General features: G+C 38.5%; 2 protein-coding genes across 3 annotated transcripts in view; both read left to right on the top strand.

Annotated features, from left to right (window-relative positions):
• The first annotated feature begins 1,311 nt into the window (after positions 1-1,311).
• On the top strand, positions 1,312-11,009 carry csnk2b (casein kinase 2, beta polypeptide). 2 transcript variants are annotated; one of them, XM_032536086.1, is made up of 7 exons: positions 1,312-1,574; positions 2,349-2,430; positions 3,535-3,637; positions 4,726-4,841; positions 5,680-5,755; positions 7,862-8,051; positions 8,610-11,009. In XM_032536086.1, exons 2-7 carry the CDS (start codon positions 2,359-2,361, stop codon positions 8,698-8,700), a joined length of 648 nt encoding a protein of 215 aa, XP_032391977.1. In that variant the 5' UTR covers positions 1,312-1,574; positions 2,349-2,358; the 3' UTR covers positions 8,701-11,009. The 2 variants fall into 2 exon arrangements, with proteins under 2 accessions (XP_032391977.1, XP_032391978.1); XM_032536087.1 differs by lacking the exon at positions 1,312-1,574 and adding an exon at positions 2,009-2,027.
• A 4,407-nt stretch (positions 11,010-15,416) lies between these two features.
• The window catches only part of spaca4l (sperm acrosome associated 4 like), a 13,459-nt gene continuing 5,390 nt past the window's right edge, over positions 15,417-23,485 (top strand). The window contains exon 1 of the mRNA XM_032536091.1: positions 15,417-15,645. Coding sequence (XP_032391982.1) covers positions 15,594-15,645 — 52 coding nt within the window. The 5' untranslated portion in view covers positions 15,417-15,593. The remainder of the gene's footprint in view (positions 15,646-23,485) is intronic.

The raw sequence follows: 23,485 nt of genomic DNA, 5'->3' as shown, positions 1-23,485 counted from the left end.
TTAATGGAAAAAATAATTGCATGTCTCATTCTTCTTGGAAAATTGGAAATGGAAAAAAAGTTCAACAAGCTGAAATATCTTTCTCACTGCACATGTTTTGACATGTTATTGCAGGAAAATTATAATAATAATAATAATGGTGGTTTAATTCTATGTAGAAGTGTGTCATTAACCATAACAGCGAGTCAGGATCATAGGAATGCTGCTATAATTTTACATTATCTATTGTCCTGACATTTATTTTTCAAGTCAATATAATTATGTAGACCTTACGCCCATTACAATTAATACAAAGAGTATTGGATAGTAGTCTTAGGGCTGTTTTTCATTTGGAAAAAAATAACTCCAAACTTGAAAAAGGGAGGGGTAAAGTATGAAAATACAGGTACTTACCGTCCTACTGCTATTAAGACACGCCCTGTGTAGCATTCAAGCCCAAGGACTGGCCAGGTGTCCATGCTTGCACATTCAGGTCCAATCCCCTGACCAATGGGGCTATCCTGATGCTAACCACTCAGAAGTCATTGGCCTCACCTTACCCAGGCAATGGCCTTACCTTGCTGACGTCAGCGACGCAGGGGCGGGTCTTGCCGAGAAAAGTATTGGAATCGCTGGTCATTTACAAGACTGACTTAAACATGTGAGTACACACCTTTAAATAATGTGTTGTACTGAAGCCAGTGGCGTTATAGCAAAGCAACCAACTGGTCCCTGAAACTGTAGAGCATGTGCTAAGTTACAAGAAAGTATGTGTCAGAGAGAAATTACATGTTGGAATAATTGAAACAATTTGGGCTACCAGAAGCAAGAGTAAAGGACATTTTGGAGTGTGGTGAAAGTGGACATGGGCAAGGCAGATTATGCTTGTTCAACTAACGGGACTGCAGAGGAAAAATCTGACAGAGCAATGAGTCTAAATCATACACTGTTTACATACATTCAAGAAGAAGTAACCAGTTAATCAAAACCGTAATACGTCCATGACTAAAACTCCAGAAGATGGCAGTTCTCTTAATACATCCATGATACATACATGCAGTAGTGCAACATAAAGTCTGCAAGCTGCAGTTACTAACACAAAAAAAGAATAAGTAACCAGTTATCAATCCGTTGGTAAATAACCAATAAACCAGAAAAAGGATGTAGAGGGGAGACTTTATTATTTTATTTTTTCTCAACTGTGTTTGGACTTTGGGCGTTACTACTGACTGAAGTCTGAAGTCTAAAACGTTAACTCTGGTTACAAGCATAGAAAAAAAACAATAGAAAACTTGCACGCTCTGAATCTCGGCACAGCCATGTATCATGGATCAGAAGACTACACAGTACACAGAAGCGTTCTACGTCACACCAGCCACGCACAGCAAATAACATCTACAGAGACGGTTTATCACTAGTAACCGGTGGGCGGCAGCAGTGCTTCATCAGCGCTGTAGGCTGCCTCCGAGTCTGTGTAGGAAGAAGAAGAACGTAGAGGGTAAACTGGGAGGTGGTGTCCATCTTATTTACACCGGTGAGATTGCTACATTTTCGATCTGTCGGATTTTTTAAGGAGTAAAAAAATAAAAAGCCTGGTAAGAATCAGAATCACTCATGTTACCGTATTGAGACGTTTGAACGCAGAGGCTAGGGGAGCTCCAAAAGGAGCTAATCTATATCTTGAGGCCTATTTTGTAACGATGCGCCATATTGAATTTCAGTTTGGGTCCTAGCTGCTAGCGGGGTTTAGCTTAGTGAGCTAGCTAACGTTGGCTACTTTAATCGTTTGCCGAAAATATTTTTCCTAGGATGGCGAGAGCATGACCCGCCCTACTCTCCCTCTGATTGGCTAGTAGTCATTGTCTGCTATCGTTGGGTTGGTTAGGTTTAGGCAAGAGGAGTGGGATTGGTTAGGGTAGAATAGAATAAACTTAACAGAGGCAAAGTAGGGCGGGACATGTCGTCGCCTTCCTAGGAGAGAAAATACTTGCTAACAGTTTGTCGTCGCGCATAGATGTATGGTCGTCGCGTATGACCACACAATAAAGGTTAGATTTATCTCTCATAACAGGTTTTCGAAAGATTCGAAAATTCCAAACTACTGCAACGAGTATTTCATAAAATTAAGTGTTAAGAAGGTAACATTAGCTGGCTGTTTAGCCTAGCCTTCATCAGGGTTGGACAGAAGCTATTACTTTATCCAGTTACTCTTGACATGCCAGAGTATCATATTGTTTTTTGACAAACTATTAATTGTGAAATGAGTCCCACCCGTTGAAGATATTACTTTGACACTGGCAGTTAGTCTTTTTATGGTTATTATGTAGCTAGTTGATAACTATACAAGTATTTTCACATGTCTTTTACAGGTCTTCAGAGATGAGCAGTTCAGAGGAAGTGTCATGGATCTCCTGGTTCTGTGGACTTAGGGGAAATGAGTTTTTCTGTGAGGTGAGTCTGAGTAACCATTAATTGTTGACATCCATGTAGTGACATAATAAAATAAAGTCCAACTAGAAGCTGGACTTTGTTTTAAGCAGAACTAATTTCATTCAAGTTCATTTATATAGTCAAATCATAATATAAGTTATCACTTTACAGATAGAGTAGTACTAGACCACACTAGAATTTACAGAGACCAAATAATTCCCTCAAGAGCATGCATTTGGTGTGACAGTGGCGAAGAAAAACTTCCTTTAAACAGGCAGAAACATCAAACAGAACCTGGCACTGCCTCCACCAGTTGGGGAGGGAGAGAGAGACAGAGAGAGACAGATAGCGTGTGAGGCGTTTTGCCCTCAGTATTGACAAAGCCACATCTAGTTCTGATCTATGACTGTGTACTTATGTGTCAGGTCCTACATCATTATAGGAGCTCACTTGGTGGTAGGAAGTCTTTGTAGTGACCTACAAAATTAGAAAGAATGGTGTCAAGCAACTGTAAAATAACAAAGGTTTCTTCCAATAAATTTAATAGAAACTGAAATCTCAGTTGGCAAAGATGAGTGAGGAAGCAGGTGTGCTGCATCCTTGGGTTAAGATGCTCTGTATTGACTGAATAAATCATTGCTTCATTTGTTATTGACATCGGTTTTACAAGCTTGAGTTGCTAAGAACATTTCTTCCCATTCAGTGAGTTTGTATTTTCACACTTTTAACAACATGTTCCTGAAACTCTTACCCCTCGTTCCTTATTAAATAGGTTCACAGTTTTTCAAGTGTAGTTTTAAACAATACTCCTATGCCCATATTTACTTTGAACAAGTTCTTGGTCCCTGTTATCATTTCTTATGTTCATACTGGTCCTGAAGACGTCCCCATGTAAAGAATCTCCAGTTTGTGACTATGGATTTTAAACCCCAGCTCGTAGTATAACATTTGGAAGGGTTTTCTTTGCTGTCCGTGTGTACAGAAGGAATGATAACAGCGATTGACAACTCTTAAATAGACCTTTTGGCATAGACTTAAAAAAATGTGAACCTATGCTGTCAGTTGGATGCCATGCTAACTTCTTTCCAAATAATCAGTTGTCTCACCTGATTTCTCCAACTAAAGGTGGATGAAGACTACATCCAGGACAAGTTCAACCTGACAGGGCTCAATGAGCAGGTCCCTCACTACCGCCAGGCCCTAGACATGATCCTGGACCTTGAACCAGGTCTGTATCTTATGTTCATGCCTCAACATTCTCAAATTTAGTTAGGCACTGGTTACCATCTATTGCAGCACAACTCATTTCACATACGTTAAGAAGGTTTGGGAGACTTGTGCCTTACACAGGAGCATTTAATGAACAGTCAATTGAGGAGACAATTAAGCAGGCAGTACAACTTAACCACGATATGTTACTGTGCAGTGCCGTCCCAACTCTCTGAAGTTCCTGTCCTCCTGTAGGTGTATTTAAACTAATACTGGAGGTGTTATGTTAAGCTGAACCTTTAAGGTAAACAAAGATATTGCAGGCGCCATAAACACAGATGCTAAAGCTGAGTTAAGCCTATCTCTCTCTCTCTCTCTCACTCTCTGGGAAGTATGCTAAGGTGTGGCTGGCCCTCCAACCTCCAAAAGGAGACAGTCCTGAAACAGAACGTTCCCTTCCCTTACCTAAAATTCCCACCAAAAAAACAAAGAGAGACAAACATAATTATACACGAACAGGTTTGGTGGTTAGAGACTGGCTGAATATTCGTCCCCTGACCTGTGACCTATGAATGGCGTGATGTTGTCTAAGCTATCCCTTAGTCTCGTCATAACACCACATTTCCACCACATTAGTGATCCTGACTGTACCGCATGCTGCTCTTTGTTGAGCACTGTTGCACATGTCATCTATTTCCAAAGAAAAAAGAAATACAATTCTTTGGAAGTGGATCTTTGGGAGAATTAATTCCCTGCACCACAAGGGAGACAAAGCAAGTGTTGCTTTCTACTCATCTTGCGCTTGTCATCTCTAATCAAAAATGAGAATGACATTTGATGTCAGTATTGTTTTGTTTAAGGCTTTTTATTCTGCTCAGCTGCTGTGCAGGTTGTTTCACATATTTGAACACCTACAGCAGTAGAGAATCTTTTAAACCATGCAAGTTATTTTAACTGCTCCATTTCAAAGAATAGAACGTGTTTAGAAACATGTTATGTGTCCCTATTCTTCTTTAAAGGCAAGCACTAATAATATACTTTATCCATTTGAAATTTTTCAAGAAATTCGGACACCAACCAATGTTCTCTGTTTCCTTCTGTCTTCAGATGAAGAGCTGGAGGACAATCCCAACCAGAGTGACCTGATCGAGCAGGCAGCTGAGATGCTGTACGGCCTCATCCACGCACGCTACATCCTCACTAACCGAGGCATCGCACAGATGGTAAGCGCCATGAAAATCCTGGATCCCTGTCTGCCTTAGAAAAGCTGTTTTTCCCCTTATTTGCTTCTTGACAGTGTGAAACACTGCAGACACCATGTGAGATTAAACTTTAAAGTGTGTGTGTACGTGTGTACGTGTGCACCTTTCATATTGATGCTTTTACCCTGTAGCACTTTTGTTTAATAAAGCAAGTAGCGGTCAGTCGCCGTTTTGGCAGCTCCCTATCTCTAAAGCTAAGTTAATACTTGATGCAAGGGGTTAACAACAGTCCTACCATTGATTATTTACCGCATAGGATTGGATATAGTTTATATTACCATCAACACTCAATGGAGTATATATATATTTGTATTCCCAGCAGTATTTGTACAATGCATTCTTCAATTCCCTTTGTGATATGAAGCAAAAAGGTTTGTTTTGTCTTATTACTAAAAAGGCGAATCTGCTCAAAGTGACTTAAACAATTATTGGAATATTATATGTCATCAAACAGGAGGTCAGGCAAACTAAAAGGAACTTAGAATATAGTACAGTCAAAAACAAGACTGACAAAAACACCTCTGTTGTTTTGAGGTCATTTGTGTCAAATATTGTATTTACTTTTGTTGGTCTTTACTGTAACAACACACTTTCCCCTGGTGCATTTCCAGGTCTAAATTTCAAAATACAGTGCAAAAGATGGACGGACAATTTGGCAAACAGTTAAAGAGATTTAAAGTATTTGATCCCTGAGTGAAAGCGTCCTTGTTTAGTGAACGTTGTTAAATGAGGCTTGTTCGCCACTATATATATATATATATATATATATATATAAAATATCCTGTTTTATACCTTGCAGTTGGAGAAGTATCAACAGGGAGATTTTGGCTATTGCCCCCGGGTCTATTGTGAGAATCAGCCTATGCTTCCTATCGGTGAGTAAAAAGATCCATTGTTAAATACAAAACGTCCATGTTTTCAAGTTATGGTAAAGTACCACAAGATAGCTGAAAACTATTAAAATGTTGTGGCTTATATAATAGGGATAAACATTATGTCTCTATAGGTGTTACATGTTTCTAAGCTTAGCATTAAGTCTTTGCTATCGTAATGAAACACAACATTTCATGTTGAATATAATGGGACTCAGAGTGTTATTCAGGTATTTAGCTATAGTCTGTCCGTGGCTTTGCATATATTAAATATCTGCAATAGTTCTTAGCTGAGAAACTGGTGTCACACAGAGAAGTAATTTATACCCTTTTCCCACCGATGGCGTGTATATGTGGGGGTTTTAAACACAGGTAGATGTGCAAAAATTAGCCGTTAGACTCCTTTTCTGCATTTCTGTAGACGCCGTGAGAGACGGCTCACTCTCCAGTAGCTCTCCAGTTTTTAGCTTGTAACATCTCAGACCGGTCTTGCTAAAACGTATGCTGGAAATTTCAATTTCCTTGCGGGAGTCATCCCAAAAGGATTAATAAAGAGAAATCTAAGTCTATTGCCAGTATACGAGTATGGCTGTCTTTTTTTCTGATGTGTCGCAACGTCTCAAATGCGCCAGAAAACAGGAGTTAACCTTTCCTGCTACAGCTTTCCGATAACAGTGCTCAAATGGGGGGTACCTCTGTTGTACATTTATCTGAAAAGTTTGCTTATAAACTTAAACCTTCCTCTGTTGAAAATCATTGAAAGCAGCATAGAGGCCATTGAAAGTTTTATGAAATTTTAATTTGATTGTTTTTCTCAACTTGTAGTCTAAGGAAAATGTATCTGGCCCAGAAGTGTTGTTTCCTATGGATTTTAATGGTTGAAATATCATCTTCAGCACCAGTGGACAAAATCAAGCTTGGTTGCTAAAAGTTGCATTTTGGGAAATTTTAGTTATTAGCATAATTAGCTCATTTCGAGGTAGACACCGCAGGTGACTGGCTAAGAAAATGAACTAATATATATCAACATGAAACTCCCCAAGTTGATTACTGATGTTAAGACAAAAAAAAATACAAATTCTCTGAAATGTTATGTTTATATATGCAAATGAGGCATTAAATTATTAAATATGCACTAATTTGAATACATTTCCAGAACTGAAATCTGAATGTTGGATAAAGACAGGTTTAAAATTTGTTTAATTTTGTTGACACATTAGCCTACAGTCAATGGCTGTTACAGAGAGAAAAAAGGATTATATGAGCAATGATGCAAAGTCCACACTTCCTCACCCTTATCCCACCTGTAAACTGCCACTATACCCCACGATGCCTCACACATTCTGCCGTGTCACCTTAACCTAGCTAATTATGCTAATTACTAGAATTGCCCAAAATGCAACTTTTAGCAACCAAGCTTAATTTCCTCCACCAAGGCTGTAGGTGGTATTTAAAAAATCATAATAGTTCACAGGAAGCAAAACTTTTGGGTTTCATATGGGTCGTATAGGGATTTTTCTGGAGAATATTGGTGGCTACTTTGGTGTTCAAGCACTGCTTGCGTGGAGACAAGATGACAGAAGTTACCGATGGAGGTGACGCATTGCACTGGAAAATGACAGAAAGTTGGCGTATCTACCTGGGTGTATTTCCATCACTGCTGTTTGAAGTTGGAGCCAATAAATACCTGTGCCTACTACAGAGCCATTTGTCCCGGGAGTGAATGTCGATTGGAACCTTTCCCACTGCAGACAAAAGCCAGATGTTAGTGGGTGTAAGTGGGTTTTTTGGCCTGTGGGAGAGGGATATTAGACTGATGTTTTGGTTTGGGAATGTCTGGGAATTATTTGTGGTCCATTTTTAATTTTATTTATGGTGTCCTGTGTCTGAGACAAACCTCACAGTGCAATTCAAATTGTGCCATTTGTTTTCATTCAAATGCAAATGGACTTAATGATTAAATAGATGAAAATACCTGGAAGACACTAAGAAGAATTTGTACTATACTAGCAGCATTCCAGTGCTGTCCCTATCTTAGATATAGTAGATTTACTCTCATGTCTTAACCAGTTTCTTCCTCCCTCTGTCCCTCCTCCTCTCCCTCCACAGGTCTGTCAGACATCCCAGGAGAGGCCATGGTGAAGCTGTACTGTCCTAAATGTATGGACGTCTACACACCCAAGTCCTCCAGGCACCACCACACAGATGGAGCCTATTTTGGCACCGGCTTCCCCCACATGCTCTTCATGGTTCACCCTGAGTACAGGCCCAAGAGGCCCGCCAACCAGTTTGTCCCAAGGTTAGAACAGCAGGCAGAGAATATAAATATAATGGATAAAGCAGCAGGGACGTCTGCACTCTGACCAGTCGGTGGATGTTTGGAGCACGCTGTGTCTAACGGTTCTCATCATGAGAAACATAACACATTATGAGGAAAGAGTCCAGCATTTTACTAATTGGGACCAAATACTGTGAATTGTGGATCCGACTGATGAAATAGAACATAGGTACTCAAATTAGTGTCCGTTAGTTATTAGGGTTGCAACTTGCAAGTAACAATTTTTTCACAATCGATTATTCTTCCAATTAGATTCTTAGTGAATGGAATCATAGTTATAGAATATTGTAAGAGCTTAAGATCATACATCACTGCTCTCTCCATAAAGGCAAATACAGCACTGATCACAATGTACACAGCCTCATCAACTTCAGTCTGCATGTTTGTGTTGCATCTTGCCGATTTCATTTGAAGTTAATATTTGATGCTTTTGTGCCACTGTGGACTTTGTAATCATGTTTGATTAACAGTGGCCAAAAGAAACGCTCACTCCTGTTTGTCACTTTCTTCTTTCTCCAGGCTGTACGGGTTCAAGATCCATCCCATGGCCTACCAGCTGCAGCTGCAAGCCGCCTCCAGCTTCAAGAGCCCCGTCAAGGCCATCCGCTAGAGCGCCCTGGACAGAGGAGATGGAGGAGGAAGATTCTTAGAGAGAGAAGACAGGAAAGAATTACCATCAAAAGGGGAGGGGTCACCTGCATTTTACAAAGCTTTTCAGGTGCCCCCTTCCTAACCCTGAAGACTGTATTATTTTGGTTTAGATTAGGGCAAGCGAAAAAGTGTAAAGATTTTTGAGTGTGAGGGAGACATAAAAACACACAGCCATGATCTTAATCACAAACAATCACACACACACACACACACACACACACACACACACACACACAAACACAAACACACACACACACACACACACACAAACACAAACAAACGCTCATACCTACATAAATGCATCCACACACTTGGGATTCCATGCATGTACCTTACCAAACTCATCAGTGCCAAAAACAGGAAGTGAGGTAAGAGGAAGCTGAACAATCCAGGGCTTCTTGCTGCTGCTGTTCACAAGCACACTGATGATGAAATGATATAATCAGTGGGACACTACAGGGAACTTTTCCTCGTAGAAGAGGTTTTATGTCCAGGGCTGTTGGACGGAAAGCTAAAAGTGCAACGGCTGAGTCAGCTTTCACCTCTGTCTCTGCGTTTGTTCTGTATTTGGCACAGTTTGGTAAAGGGTGGTGGTAAACCCTCCTTCATTGGAAGACTCCTTTTTCCCTCCCCCCTCCCCCCCAATGCATGTACACAGGCTGGCACTCGCAGAGACAGTTTAGATGGTGGGTGTCTTTCTGTATGACTCGTTTGAAAGATTTTGGTTACCGGTTTGTCTGATATTTTGTGGTGGTGTTGCACAAAGCTTTCTGTTAAAATTTGCCTTAAGAGTCAGAGAACATAGATTGTTTTTTGTTTTACAAGAGACACAAGCAACATTTTTATTTTTATTTTCTGCTGTTAGAGGAGGTTAAGTAGAAAAAGATTTAACTAACATGAATTTTGAATCATTCAGACAATTGTAACCAGCCTGCGTCATTTCTCCAGCTGTCTGTGCGCGTGTCAAACAACTGTCTGTATTGGTCCTGAAGTAAAAATATAACCTGTGCTACATTTTTCTGAGACATGTCCCCTCCTGCAGCAGTCGACTTAGCTGTGTTTGTATTATTACCCACTTTCCCTCATAGCCTCGTCTTCCTTAAAGAAATAGTTTGACATTTTGGGTAATCACATATTTGCTTCTAGGCAGAGAGTAGATCAGAAGACTAGCTAGCGGCTGGTTAACTTTACTTAACATAGTTATTGGTAATGGGAAAACAGCTAGCCTGGCTAGTTCTGTTTTATGGTAACCAAATTCCACAGGGTTACAGAGGGTTGTGTGCTGGTTAGCAGTTGCTAGGCAACCATTTTATAATTCCAGGAAGTTACTAGTCCCAGCCAAGACCGGGCTGTAACACCACAACCAGTCGTTTTTACACTTTAACACTTGTACAGATTAAACAAACAAAATATAAAGTATTAATTAGTTAGCTATAGAGCTGCTTCTAGTAGCTAAAGATCACTAATTAACACACATCTTGTTTAATCGGTACAAAAATGCAAATGACAATTCGCCATTTTGGAGGGGCTTGGAGCTGATTAGCAGTTGATGGGCAACCAGTAGTGACTCCAGGAAGTTACTGGTCCCTGCAAAGAAATAGTCCGGCCCATGAAAAAAAAGCAAAACAATTTTTACACTTTTTTTGTACGTATTAAACAAACACAACTTGTTCAATAGTGCGCTTCAGAGATGTTGGTAGGTCGATTTTAATACCATTGGAGCCAGACTAGCTGTTTTCACCTGTTTTTAGTATTTTTGCTAAGCTTAGCTGACTGGCTACTGGTGGTAGCTTTATATTTAACATACAGATATGAGAGGGGTGTCTGTCTGGTCATCTAACTCTGCCTAAATGCAAATATTTCCCAAAATGTCAAACTATTCCTGTGAAGATCAAGGAGGAGAAAGAGGAATTTAGACAATCTGAATCCTTCAGTTCACTCCACTACTTCACTGATCCTACTGGTGTCTCTCCACAGCACAGTCTCATTATTTATGTTCAGGGTTAGAGATAGACCGACCACCAGCCGCTTATTTCTTTTGTTTCTGAAGCAATGGGGCAGATACTCAGCTGCCCTTTCGTCACTCCCTCCCCTCTTTAAGTTTGTGTGACTGGAATAGATTGTTTTTGGATTTCATGATACAAGAGAAGCGGTATTTATGTGTCCAGATTTTAACTGATGACTGTCTGTGTTATTGTTGTCTTTCTGCTACTGTGGAAGGGTGAGCAGGATTCAGAATTCTCAATAAACTTCTATTTTCTTTTCATACTCTTTTTGTATTTTATCCGGCTGCAGTTCTGCCTTCCTGCCACATAGTGTCAGTAGAGAACTGACATCATAAATATGAAGATGTGCTGTAACACAGAGGAACTATAAAACACACAACTGTACCTGCATTCTTAGTGTTGATGTGTTTTTGAGGTTGTAGGAAGATTCCCTGTGGTGATAGAAAAAATGATGGTTGTCTGGATTCTAGGTGTGGTTGCTGTGGCATTTCACATGACTCTGAGTAACAGCTTTGGTTGGGAAACGCGCAAACACACACAAAAACAAGTTAACACCATCTGACTGCATTGACAAGATCATAAGATCTCAGTCAGGCTTTTGTAATTACTTTTTAAATTAGCTTTTGGATGTCCGTTTAGCTTTTTGATTTAGTTGATAAGTCAGAATGGAAATTACAAATGGGCACAATACATCTAGTACACAATCCATACTATATCCAGTTCAAGCCATGGAAACGTATGTATATTTACAAATGACTCATACAAACTTGTTTTCCCCCTCTGCCTGGCAGCTGTCTTTGGCAAATAATGACTGGCAGGACTAAGTTGTCTTCATGTGGCGTGTCCTGTCATTTTTCCCAGAGGGAGAAGAGGAGGAGATTCCTTAATGACTCAGGATAACCTCATACCACAGCTTGGGACCTGCCCTTCTCCTTTTCTCTCAGTAACTCCTTTAACTTTGTCTAGAGGAATCCCCCATTTTTGTAGCTGGTGTGTGTCTCTAGTTTTTGTACAAGACTCTTCCTCCAATAATCTGCCAAGTAATGAAAGGTGTCAGTGTGTTGGGCTGTAAACAAATCTCCAAATGTGGCAAGAAAACCGCTCTGAGAGTGTTTGCAGAGTAATAATCTTTCCAGTTCAGTGGCTAATACTGCAGTCGTGTAAAAATGTTCAGCCTCTGCTTTGCCACACCGGAAGCCATGTTGTTCCATTTTCCTCACAGATTGTTTTTTGGGATGCCTCTACAGATCTACTAGACAAAACTATTAAGGAAATATACCAGCCACCGACACTCAGCCAACACACAAAAACATACTGTAAAAACATGTATTGCTGATATATAATATGTGGTTCTAGTCTTTACTCTCCACATGTAATGCTTCAGTCTGTGCTGAGGTTAGCAAGAATGCTACAAATTCCATTGCAGATTCATTAAAGCTCAAACTTGACAAGACAAGTTGAAGCTGATACACAGCAGCCAGTTTGGTAACTTGGCCTTCTACTGTGACTGTAACATTTTTTTTCCCCCTCTTGGTAGTCTTCATGTCTTTTATTGTATTACAACATTGAAGCAAAGTAGATTAAATGTGGCTTTTTTTACATCCATCAACAGAAAAGAGAATTAAATGTCAAAGTGAATGACAAATACAAAATACTTATTTGTATAAGTATTCAGTTGCTTGTTCTGGTCCACGCTGAAATACCTTAACGACTATTAAATGCATTGCAATGGAATTTGGTACAGACATTCGTGATCCCCAGAGGAAGAATTCTACTGAATCTGCTGATCCCCTGGCTTTTCCTCCAGCACCACCATGAGGTTGACATTTAGTTTTGATAGAAATATCTGACATCTTGCGGATGGATTCTCTTAAAATGTTGTACACACATTCATGTTGTGAAACAAATGATGATATGATGAATTATGAAAACTTAAAGGACATTTTAAAATTGTCCAACATTTTAGTTTTTGACCAAATACCTGCTAAACTACTCTACTGACATTCCCATCCGCCTCAGCTGTACTTTTAGTGCTAAATAGTGAATAGACTACGGTCTAAAACTCTTGACTCTTGTTTTTAGGAGCCGTTCTATATTTGCCTCTCTCCCACAAAGCACCAGCCCAAATGCAGTTGTATGCAGCTCATCCAATCTCAGCCTCTGAAGCTTATAAAGTGTCATAGGTCTCTCGGTCTCTGTGCTGACTCGTGCCAATCTCTTCTTTTAGGTCCCTTTGTACTGATCTGTTTCCTCATTAAATGTGGTGGTTTAACGTTGCAAAATACAACATTTTCAGCTTTTTTATAGAGCACTATGTTAATATAGAAACTTCCCTGCTTATCTACTTCTGCCCGGTTTAGATTTTCATATTGACTTTTGCTCTTATTGCTTTGACGGATGGAATCAGGGTTAGTTTGGCTGCCTTCTCCCTCACACCCTCTTTTCTCGTGACAACTGTTGAGAAACTCTGAGGATCTGTGGGCAAAACAATAGAAGCATTTCACCAGCCCAAACAGCCTCCCTCTCAGCAAATTATTTCATAACGATGACTATGAAGATCTCATAGCCCCCATCGTCCAAAAAAACTCCTTTTTTATTTATTCGTTTTTTTAGATTATTTTTGGGGCTTTCCCACCTTCATTTGATAGGAAAGCTAGGTGAGAGAGAAGGGGGAGACATGCAGGAAATTGTCACAGGTAAGATTCGAAACCTAGACCTCGGCGTCGAGGCATAAACCTCAAAGTACATGTGTACCTGCTCTCCCCCCTTAGCCCCCCGGCCTTTTGTGAGGGATGTGTCCAAAACAAATGGCCCCACCCATGGCTCCACCTTTCAGTCATTTATTAAAGGCGTTTGTCCCTAAGGCTGTTGGCAAACACTCAAAGATCAACAGAGACTAGGCCTACCGAAGGCTTGTTTATGTGTATTATTGGTTTTATATTATTATAAATATATATAACATATAATGTAAAAAATATAGGCCTATTATTTTCATTTTACATTTTAGATTCCTCGTGCCTCAATAAGCAGTTTCAAAGCAAACAGGAGAACTGGATTTACAGCAATTTCAGACAGTAGCCTAGTGCAGAACTCTCCACACTGTAACTTACGTAAGTTACACATGCACACACATACAGAGTTGTGTCCCTTTACAGCTGCAAGCAGCAAAAAAAACATGCTTGTCACTTAAATGAGTGTGTGCAACTTAGATGTCACAGACAGTAGGGGAACTTTGAGTTTTCTGCTTTGAATATGTGGTTATTAGCAGTAGTTATGTAGTTATTATTAGTAGCAGTAATTTTTTTTTATATAACCTGACTTTGATATAATTATGTTTTTATTTTGACATTCTGACAGTTTATCTGCAACTTTGAATCTCTCATTCACAACTTATATTTTCAGTTTCAGTGTGTTCTGTAGTGGTTATTTTATAATATAATGAGATGGTATGGATGCTTTAGTTGATGTCCACACTGTGAACTAACAGGAAATACAGAGAGAGCCACGAAGACAACAAATTGTTGCTGCAATTTCCTTTTATTTTCATTAAATAACATTTTCTTTCTGCTCTGCTGTTTTACAATGGTCCTTTAATAACTGTTGCAGAGACTACAAAAAACTGGTGCAGTACAAACAAAATTAGAGTCAATTGGGACAATCTTGACTAAGTTGAAGAAGTGTGTAATGAAGAGTGGATGCAATAATTAAATGTGTCAAAAATTGATATAATAAATATAAGTTCATACTGAATAATATAATATTTTGGGAGTCCCTCCTGCTGCTGTGACCAACATAACGGCCTACGTTTGCTTTACAACCCCGTTGTACTCTAAGTAGACAATTGAGCTAGAAGCATGCTGCTGGATCGATGTCTACGGATCGTGTACCGAGATTCTGCAATTGCATCGATGGTGTCGTACCCGATCCGTTCTGCCTGCACGAACCGTCCTGCGCATGAGCAAGAGAGACAGATGATAATCATGAAAAACGAAGATTTATGACACTGTCCTTTGGATAGGATATTGTGAGTAGAGTTAAAATAATATTTTACTCTAAAATTAAGAAGGAGGCTACAGAACTTAAATAAATGTACTTAGTGGCTTAAGGGGCCATAAACAACATGTAAGTCACTTTTAAGCACCACCAGAACAATCCATATATTGTAATAGGAGTAATACAACAACATCACCTTAAGCCTTGTATTGTCCTCGGGTCAAACTTGACCCGTTTTCAATAGTTTTTTTTAATATCAGACATGTGGGAAGTCGAAATACGTGGCCAAAATGTGACCTAGTGACAAAACGTTGGGCAAAGCGTAAAGTAAGGTTGGAAAAAGCGATGAAAACAAAGATAAAAACTTCAAACAAAACAATTGAAGAAAAAGTCATTGAAAAATCAAAATCGTTCAATAAAAAAATGACTAAAACATCTGAGAAAGCTTTACAAAGGTTGTAAAATGTGACCAAAAGTTGAAAAGAATGAAAAAAAACTTTGAAAAAGCAACAAAAACATTGTGGGACAACAAAAGTGTTTTTTTGTCATGGTCGACGGGAAGACAACACAAGGGTTAAAATCACCAATTCCCTGTTTTAACTTCCTAATGGAATATCCTCCAACCCGTGATGCACACAGGTGGGCGAGCTAAAAATAAAAAATAAAAAATGGGTGGATGTCCCATAAGACCTCCTCTGATTGGATACCGGTGACGTTTGGATGGGAGTGGAGGATTATAAATTCTGGGAAAACGATTGATGTTTGTTCAAACATTATAACGTTCTGAGTCTCAGTGGAAGGCACCCTCTCCAGAAAGTCGAGTTTGTTACCTTATTCCAGTCCTTTTTCCAAAATGAACAGAATTATTCTCCAGCTTATTGCAGTCGGATGCTTATTTGCAGTCGGTAAGTTATGACTTCATAATTCATTTATTATTATTATTATTTACTTCATTTATTTATACATTTTCCTTTATCAACATCACAGAAGTTGTGTCTTCCTATTGCTATGTTCAGAAATGACACTTTTTTTGCAAGATGTAACGTTAGATGATTACAGTTATAGGTGATTTGGTAAGTGTGCGTCAGCAGCGTCAAGTGTTCCGTTATACAGTAGTTTGGATAAGCCATATTGGTTGTGTTGGAGGCTGCTAAATGTAGCGGTTTTGTTTTACTACCATTCACAACTTTAGACAAACGTAAAGATAACCGCTCTGATGTAACAGTGTAGCCTAACAAACTGAACTTAACGGAACACATTGAGACACATTGTGTCCACAAGCAGTCTGCTTAAGGCTATATTAACTTGTTTGACAGTTGCAGATAATCCCTAGCTAAATATCACCTCTTTATATCCGTTTTGTTTTTCTCTTAATGTCATCAGTCATCCCAATTGATTTGAGTTAGCTAAAAGTAATAGGGAAAATGTTTAAAATAGGCTAGTAGAAAAATAAAAATAAAAAAAATAAAAAATAATGGGGAAAACATTTAGCTAAAAGTAGGCTAACGAAACAGTGAAAATAAAAGTTAACATGTAGCCGTCAGTTTATATTGTTAACTAACTTTGCAGGTAACCGACAAACGGTTGAAATGGTCTTTTTTAGTTATGGACAAACGAGTGAAAAACAGTAGACTAAAAGACCGACACAGTTTATGGTTAGCTTACCTACTGTGAACTGTTGAAACCGTTAGCTAAAGGCAACGGTTGACATTGTTAGCGCCACAGCTAAGTAGGCTTATGGATGAACCGTTGAATCATTCAGAGCTGAAATTAGTCGACTGACAGAAAATTAACTTTTTATTATAGATTAATTATTTCTGTAATCTTTCAAGCAAAAATGCCTAATGTGAGGATTTGCTGGTTTTCTTCATATCTGAAGTAGCCTAGCTAAATATTTAAAATGTTGTTCCGATAAAACGATAAATTTGGACACACCGCTTGGTTTGTTGCAGCACTAAAATAATTAAAAAACAATGTTTTAAAAGGACTACATTGTAAGATTCAACAGAACACAGAATGAGTCACAGAAAGAAAGCTGCAGTTTTGCTCTATCTTCACATCCCAGGCTTTACTTTAATGCTGATATTACAGGTTTGGGCGAGGCAGCTTGTGGTAGCTAAACAGTGGTCTTCTTTCCACCAGAATTTGTTAAGACTGAATCATGTTCCAACCTGCCAGCCATTACATGAGAAATTCCTCACCCTGTAACAGTTGAGGCTTTGCCCAAGTCTCAAATTCCACTTCTACACAGGCTCTATCTGGGCGCTCTAAAATAGCCATTCTGCTATTGTGTTTTGAGGCTATTAGTCTGTTTGTCTTCTCTGGATCTCCATACCTCTGTTGTTTTGGTCTTCTGTTCCAACACTTGTTAGCATGAACCACATTCCCATCCTGGCTGCTTTTTTACACTCTCAGGTGATAACTTTGACCTTTTTTAAAGCCTATGAATCCCTTACTTAAAGTTCTCATATTATGCTTTTTGACTTTTTTCCTTTCCTTTATTTTGTTAAATATCTTTTTGTTCACGTTATAGGTTTACAAAGTAAAAAAGCCAAAAGTCCCGTCCCCCCCCCCAAGGGACTTACCATCTCCAACAGAAAACACTGTTCACAAACGGCTCGAAACAGCTCTATTGTAGTCCAGCCTTTACTTCCGTAACAAACCTGCGTCATTTTGTAACACACGTTATAATGCTCGCCTAGCTGCTAGCATGGCACTCTGCAACTGACTAGCTAGCTGTGCTGACCTAGCTACAGCCAAGTGCGACTCCCAAACAAAGATGGAATACGTGTGATGCCTCACTCAGTAGCTAAACCAGAGAGCTCAACACATTGGGTGAAAAGAAGACTTGCTGCAATGTGCAGTATGGCAAAATATTGTGTTTTTAATTTTATTAAACCACAAACCTATTCTGGTACAACCTCCTAATACAATTATGAAAGTGAAAATGAGGATAATATGAATTGCTGATTCACAAATGGTAAATTATTGAATCTGGTTGATTTTTGAGGTTACCATGTTACAGACTACTGATCGGTTTCCCCCAAGTAGTATATTGACAGCAGTATATTTGTCAAGTTGGGAGACTGTTGACCAATTTTTGTATCCCTTTTTTAGTGTTTACATCTTTGTCTTTAGAGTAGGTCAACTCTTTTGTTTTGGATTTGAATTACATTTTGACTAAACGCAATTTCTTTTTGTTTTTTTGAAAACGTTTTGCATATAGGATTCAGTTTAAATTTTTACGTGCAGAGCATAGTACGGTCAGGCTTTGCATATGTGGCTAAACAGTTAAATATTTCTCCGCTCACTCTCTTATAGTATATTTACTGTCTGTCCCACGCCACCGGCTTATGACCTTATGAGCCTATTGTGTTTTTGAGTCCAAAGCACCAAAACTATGTAATGCTCTACCCCCTATATATGGTTTGCTCGTTCTGTGCATTAAAAATCAGGTAAAGCTGTTTAGGCAGGTTTGGTTGACTAGTATGAACCTTTTATGCACTTTCAACATTATTGGGTGACAACCCATTGTGTTTTATGTTTCTAGTGCGCTTGTATGCCTCTGTAAAGCACTTTGTGACTTATATCTACTAAAAGTGCTTCATAAACACATTTTAATTACTTACTTTTACTTAAATTTTGTTTTATTAATCTGTAAAAATTCAGAGGGGGACAAAACCATTTAATCCAACTGCTCCTTCCCATCAGTCTGGCTAATCCCATCCTTCACGGATGTCAGTACAGTTATCTAGGTAGATTTACTTTACACAATACACTGGACCCACCCTGTTAATCTTGACCTTTTGTGAGGTTTTAGGTGTGAGAATGATAATGGTCATGTTTAAAACTTACACTCACATTACTTTTCATAAACTTGTTTGCATATTGATCTCATGATATGCCTTCTCACTTTAACTTTCCATGCACAGTGGGTTTGGCTTTGTAGCGCATGACTCACATTGAGTTTAATTTTGCCTTGTTCATTGTTTTCCTTCCCAGTTGTTCGCCACAGTGAGTTGAGTCATTTTAAAATAATATTTCTTTGTAATCACTTTTTATTTCCTGTCCTTAGTATTAGATTTGAACAGGACTTTGGTCTTTTTAACAAAGGCACTGTTATTTCTTGTTATTTTTCTCTGTTTTGGTTTCCCTTATAGTTTGTTTTTTGATCGCTTTGGTAATATTTTTGCAACTATGTGGTAATTTCACAACTCTTAGTACAAAACTCCAAATCCATCACACTTGTAACACAGTCTGTCATTTCATTCAAAATGTTGAATGAAATTGTAAACATCTTTCACCACACAACCATTGATTCAAAATATAAGCTTTTTGTGAGATGTCAGGAGAACATACGGTTTAATCACCAAACCACAACATGATATCTTTTGGGTTTAGTTGTTTTTTACTACCAATGGTTCCAGTAACAAACAATGCAAGATACATTAAAATCAAATTGACATTAGAAGTAGGCCTGCACAATTTGGGGATAAATTTGAATCACAATGTTTTATCATAGAATTGATATCACGATTCTCTGCCACGATTTTTTTTCTCACAAAGTGTAATGTTTATTGCACACATACCATGACAAAACAAATTGGCAGTGCCAACTAAATGTTGGCACCAATAGCACATTGCGCATCACCACAAACCTGTTGCAGCTTGGAGCGCTTGGAGCGCTTTAACAAAACTAGTTTATAGAGTCTGTTTTAAAACTCACAGAAGAAAGTAGTAGCGTTTGTTATGCAGTCGGCCGTTAAAATAAAATGAGACATTTTACAAACCAATTCAAAATAGATAGGTAAACCAAAAAGTTTAGTGATGAACCTTAAGAGCAGTTGGATTAAATATTGGTCAAATGTATGTATTCAAATCAGAAGAGAGGCATATCAAAAGTAGTGTGAGCATATCGTTGTGATGGACAACTACTTCATAGGAAAGGTATTGTCTTTGATGACACACTGATTAGGTATGGTGAAAACATTACTGTAATTCTGTGTGGTGTACTTAGTCAATTAAACACGTGATTGAATGTTTGAAAAAAACAGCTATCTAGCTGGTTTTGAATTTTGTACTTAGAGTTGTGAGGTTAACCCTACTTGTCATAATAGTAGGAAAGCATTACAAAAAATAGGAATCTTGATCTTATGGAACCAGTTATGTACAGTCTATGAGTAGAACCTAAGGGGCTAATGCTGTAGTTTTATCTGTAGTTTTAGTGACAGAGCATTAGAGGGCAGTATTCAGCTGACACTGCACATAATGTGCCACACCTTAGTTTAAACTGTTTCCATGTCATTAAATGGATGGCAACAGTTGAGAGTTTTGCTCAGTTCTAGGTGGAATAACTAGCTGTAATATTTAAATTCCATCCTCAAAAGTCCCTTTACTAATGAATAGGGCTCTTGTAGCTTAACTTCTGTCATGTATTGAAATTAATGATCAGCAACATCTCTTCATTTTCATTTTTATATATACAAATTCTGGTATTTGTCTGTTATTTAAAGCTGAAAATCCCTTTGAATAAGTATACATACACTTAACTGTCCTACAAAGTAAATGCAGTATAACATATCTGGTAAACATTTTGTTTTTTGGACGGAGACATAGTAAAACGGATTCATTTAATTCCTTGAAACTATATGATCATATTACATATTAGCCTCTCATGGAATATTTTCCAAAGATAGTGGGAGGTGTTATGTTTTTTTCAGTCTGTTGCCAGTCTTAGAAAACCTTAACTTCAGTTTTTGTGTGTGTGTGTGTGTGTGTGTGTGTGTGTGTATGTGTACGATTGTGAAGATCCAGGACTTAAAAGCCTAAAAAGTTGAACATCGACAACTTCTCTGTCCCTCTCCCCTTTCTGATAAATGTGCTAAGCCCTATCGTGTGTGTCATAACATTTGTTTGCATGAATGTGTGTTGTGTCAACGTAAGAGCGATTACTCAATAAGTCACAGGATCAGGTTAGACTGGATTTCCCAAGGCAACGCGTCGGTAAGCACTGAAGAGCGCTTACGTTTTACTAGGTGTGGCTGCGCCAAGACAATATGAAATTTTGTTTACCAGTGACTTAGTTAGAATTAGTGACCTTAGGACTCGTCTGCTGACATTTTACTATATATATATATATATATATATATAACTATATATATGTATATTTAGTATAATATACTTATACACTGTATATATATAACTATATAGTGTATAACATACTAACTATATATACTATATATATTAGTATAGTATATAACTAACTATATATATATGAAACTATTTTTTTAATAATGCTGTAAAAGCAAGTGTGATTTGTAGGGACCCTTTTTAACAGAACAGAATACATATTTAGTGTAGGCCTATGCGTCAATAATAATATGAGTAAGAGAGGACATGAGCATTGAGAGTTCTACACGGACTTGGATGTAACCAAAACTTGCAGGACAGGGTGTGGGAAATTTTGTGTAAAAAGGTGTGGCCATGTTTTTTTTATCTCTGGTATTATCCCATCGAAATTGAAATCATTATATGATTTTCTTTTGTGACATGAATACATGTCAGACACACCTGGAAATAGGTGAATATTCATGAGTCTGCTCAGCAAACATCTCAGTAATATAGCAGTAAATATTTCTCTCTATCTCAAATACTGGAGTTAAATATCATCCATCTTCTCTACTTGAGTCATTGCCTATGTTAGTTTTTGGAAATGTATTGTAATGCTCTAATGTAAGACTGTGTGCTGATAAGAGTTGCATCTTTCCTCAACGTGTGAGGTCAATTCTAGAGTCATTCCTTTACTTAAGTAATCATAGAGTTAAAATAATAAATTGATTGGCATCAAGTCTGATAATCAATTGCTGCATTGCTGACCGCAGCATTCACAACATATGTTGCTAGACACTTGTCAGACATAGCTAGACATTACTTCACAACACAACGGAGTAACTAACGTTAGATGCCGGCTATATTGACAGTAATAGGCGCCCACGGTACACACGGCGGGCGCACGCCCTTAAAAAAAGAAGTAAAAAGAAGTACGGCACACACGAACACACGCCTATTAACTTGATAGTAAAGCCGTAAATGTCTATCTCTCAACTCAGGACCGGGCCACTTCACAGCAGTGTACAGCTGCAGCCTGGAGACCTACCATCTCATGCCCTCCCTGCGGGTGCTGTCCCTGAGCTTCAACTTTTCAAAATAAAAAGCTTGCATCTGGTCCACTATGTCTTCGTAGGCTACTGGTGTTTTTGGATGTTTTTGAACTAAACAGTACATTTTTTTCAGCAGAGTGTATGGCTCCCATGAGACCTCCCATTTCATGCTTTCCGTCCCATCTCTTGCCCACCCGTCTTATGCCTGGGCGTGTCCCAATGGTAAATTCAGATGTTAAGAATACAAAATTGCAAACTATTTTCTAAACGAAGTCACTGTTAAGTTAGTGCACATGATGCAATTAATTGAACGCCATTTAAAGTCTTGAATTGACGATAGCCATACAGCCTATAGTTGGCAAATTTGTGGATGCTATTGTCTCCCTGATGTAAATGTTTATTTGATGAAACCTGCGGGTCAGCAACTGGTCACGCCCACTGAAACGTATTTTCCCTTTGTGCCGTGGGGGGAAAACAAACCATTCAAATTCACGTGTGGGTGAGTGTAGACCTTGTTGGTGGTTAATCTTAATCATATTTATGGTTATTTTTGTGCTTAGTTCAATGCCAAAAAAGTTGCTGTGTGGTGTTCTGCGCCTCCTAAAAAGTTAAAAAACAATCCTGATCTTAAGTTTTATACACTGCCAAATACACAGACAGAGTCAATGTTAATACCACTTACATTACCGCTGTCCAAACTGTAACAGTTACAAGGAATTTATTTATTTAACATGCTTAGACATACTTGTCTTTAATATAGCTTTAATGAAAGGTGAGAAAACAATAGTTTGTTGAATGGCCCTGGGACAACGTTACTTATAATACAGTCAGATTGAATTATCTAAAATAAGATAACGGTTAACGTTAGCTGTGTCTAATCTGGAGACTCCATCAGGTAGCTAACACATTAACCAAAAGTGTTGAGAAACGACACCTCTGGCTGTTCTGTTGGGTCATTTGTCCAGTTACACATAATGTACGGACCCAATACGGCTCAGTTTTTTGGAAATGTATTGTATCTTTCTCTGTCTAAGTAGTCCATACTGGGTTAACGCTATGTTATCCGTTCAGGGGGAATGGATCGTCTCCACCACAGGCCACGCCCTAGCTATGATGAGTCAGCAACCAAGTTGCGAAATGTTTTTTGCTCATGACCTCATCACAGTGTGCATTTCTGAGATGGAAGTGAGGTTTTCCCCGCTCTGACCTAAAAGGTAAAACGTTAGTGTTTCACAAGAAAAAATAAAACAATAAGAGTAATTTTTCCTCATTTTCTACCCAGGAAATTGTCATCATGCCCCCTTTAAATGATTTTATGATCCCCCAGATTGGGAACCACTGGATTGAATTATACAGTGTTTCACAATAAAAACACAAGCCCACAATAATTATGATTATTATAATGTGTGTAGCAGAATTTAAACTATTTCCTACAGCCTAACATAATAGTCTTACTCGTTTATTTATTCTGCCTGAAGTGGCACTGGTTAAAATTCGCAAAATTAAGCTGTACAATGCTTCTACAATGACTTTCTTTCAGTGTGCTGATTCTTAGATTCTTAGATTAGATAATACTTTATTCATC

Source organism: Etheostoma spectabile, chromosome 14 (genome assembly GCF_008692095.1).
Source record: "Etheostoma spectabile isolate EspeVRDwgs_2016 chromosome 14, UIUC_Espe_1.0, whole genome shotgun sequence".
Classification (NCBI taxonomy): domain Eukaryota; kingdom Metazoa; phylum Chordata; class Actinopteri; order Perciformes; family Percidae; genus Etheostoma; species Etheostoma spectabile.
This window is presented reverse-complemented; position numbering and strand designations above follow the sequence as displayed.

Bases quoted from the DNA above. Each gene is read 5' to 3' on its own strand.
- csnk2b (XM_032536086.1), top strand. From the start codon at position 2,359: ATGAGCAGTTCAGAGGAAGTGTCATGGATCTCCTGGTTCTGTGGACTT. The intron at 2,431-3,534 runs GTGAGTCTGAGT...CTCCAACTAAAG, and splicing joins GAAATGAGTTTTTCTGTGAG to GTGGATGAAGACTACATCCA. The intron at 8,052-8,609 runs GTTAGAACAGCA...TTCTTTCTCCAG, and splicing joins GCCAACCAGTTTGTCCCAAG to GCTGTACGGGTTCAAGATCC.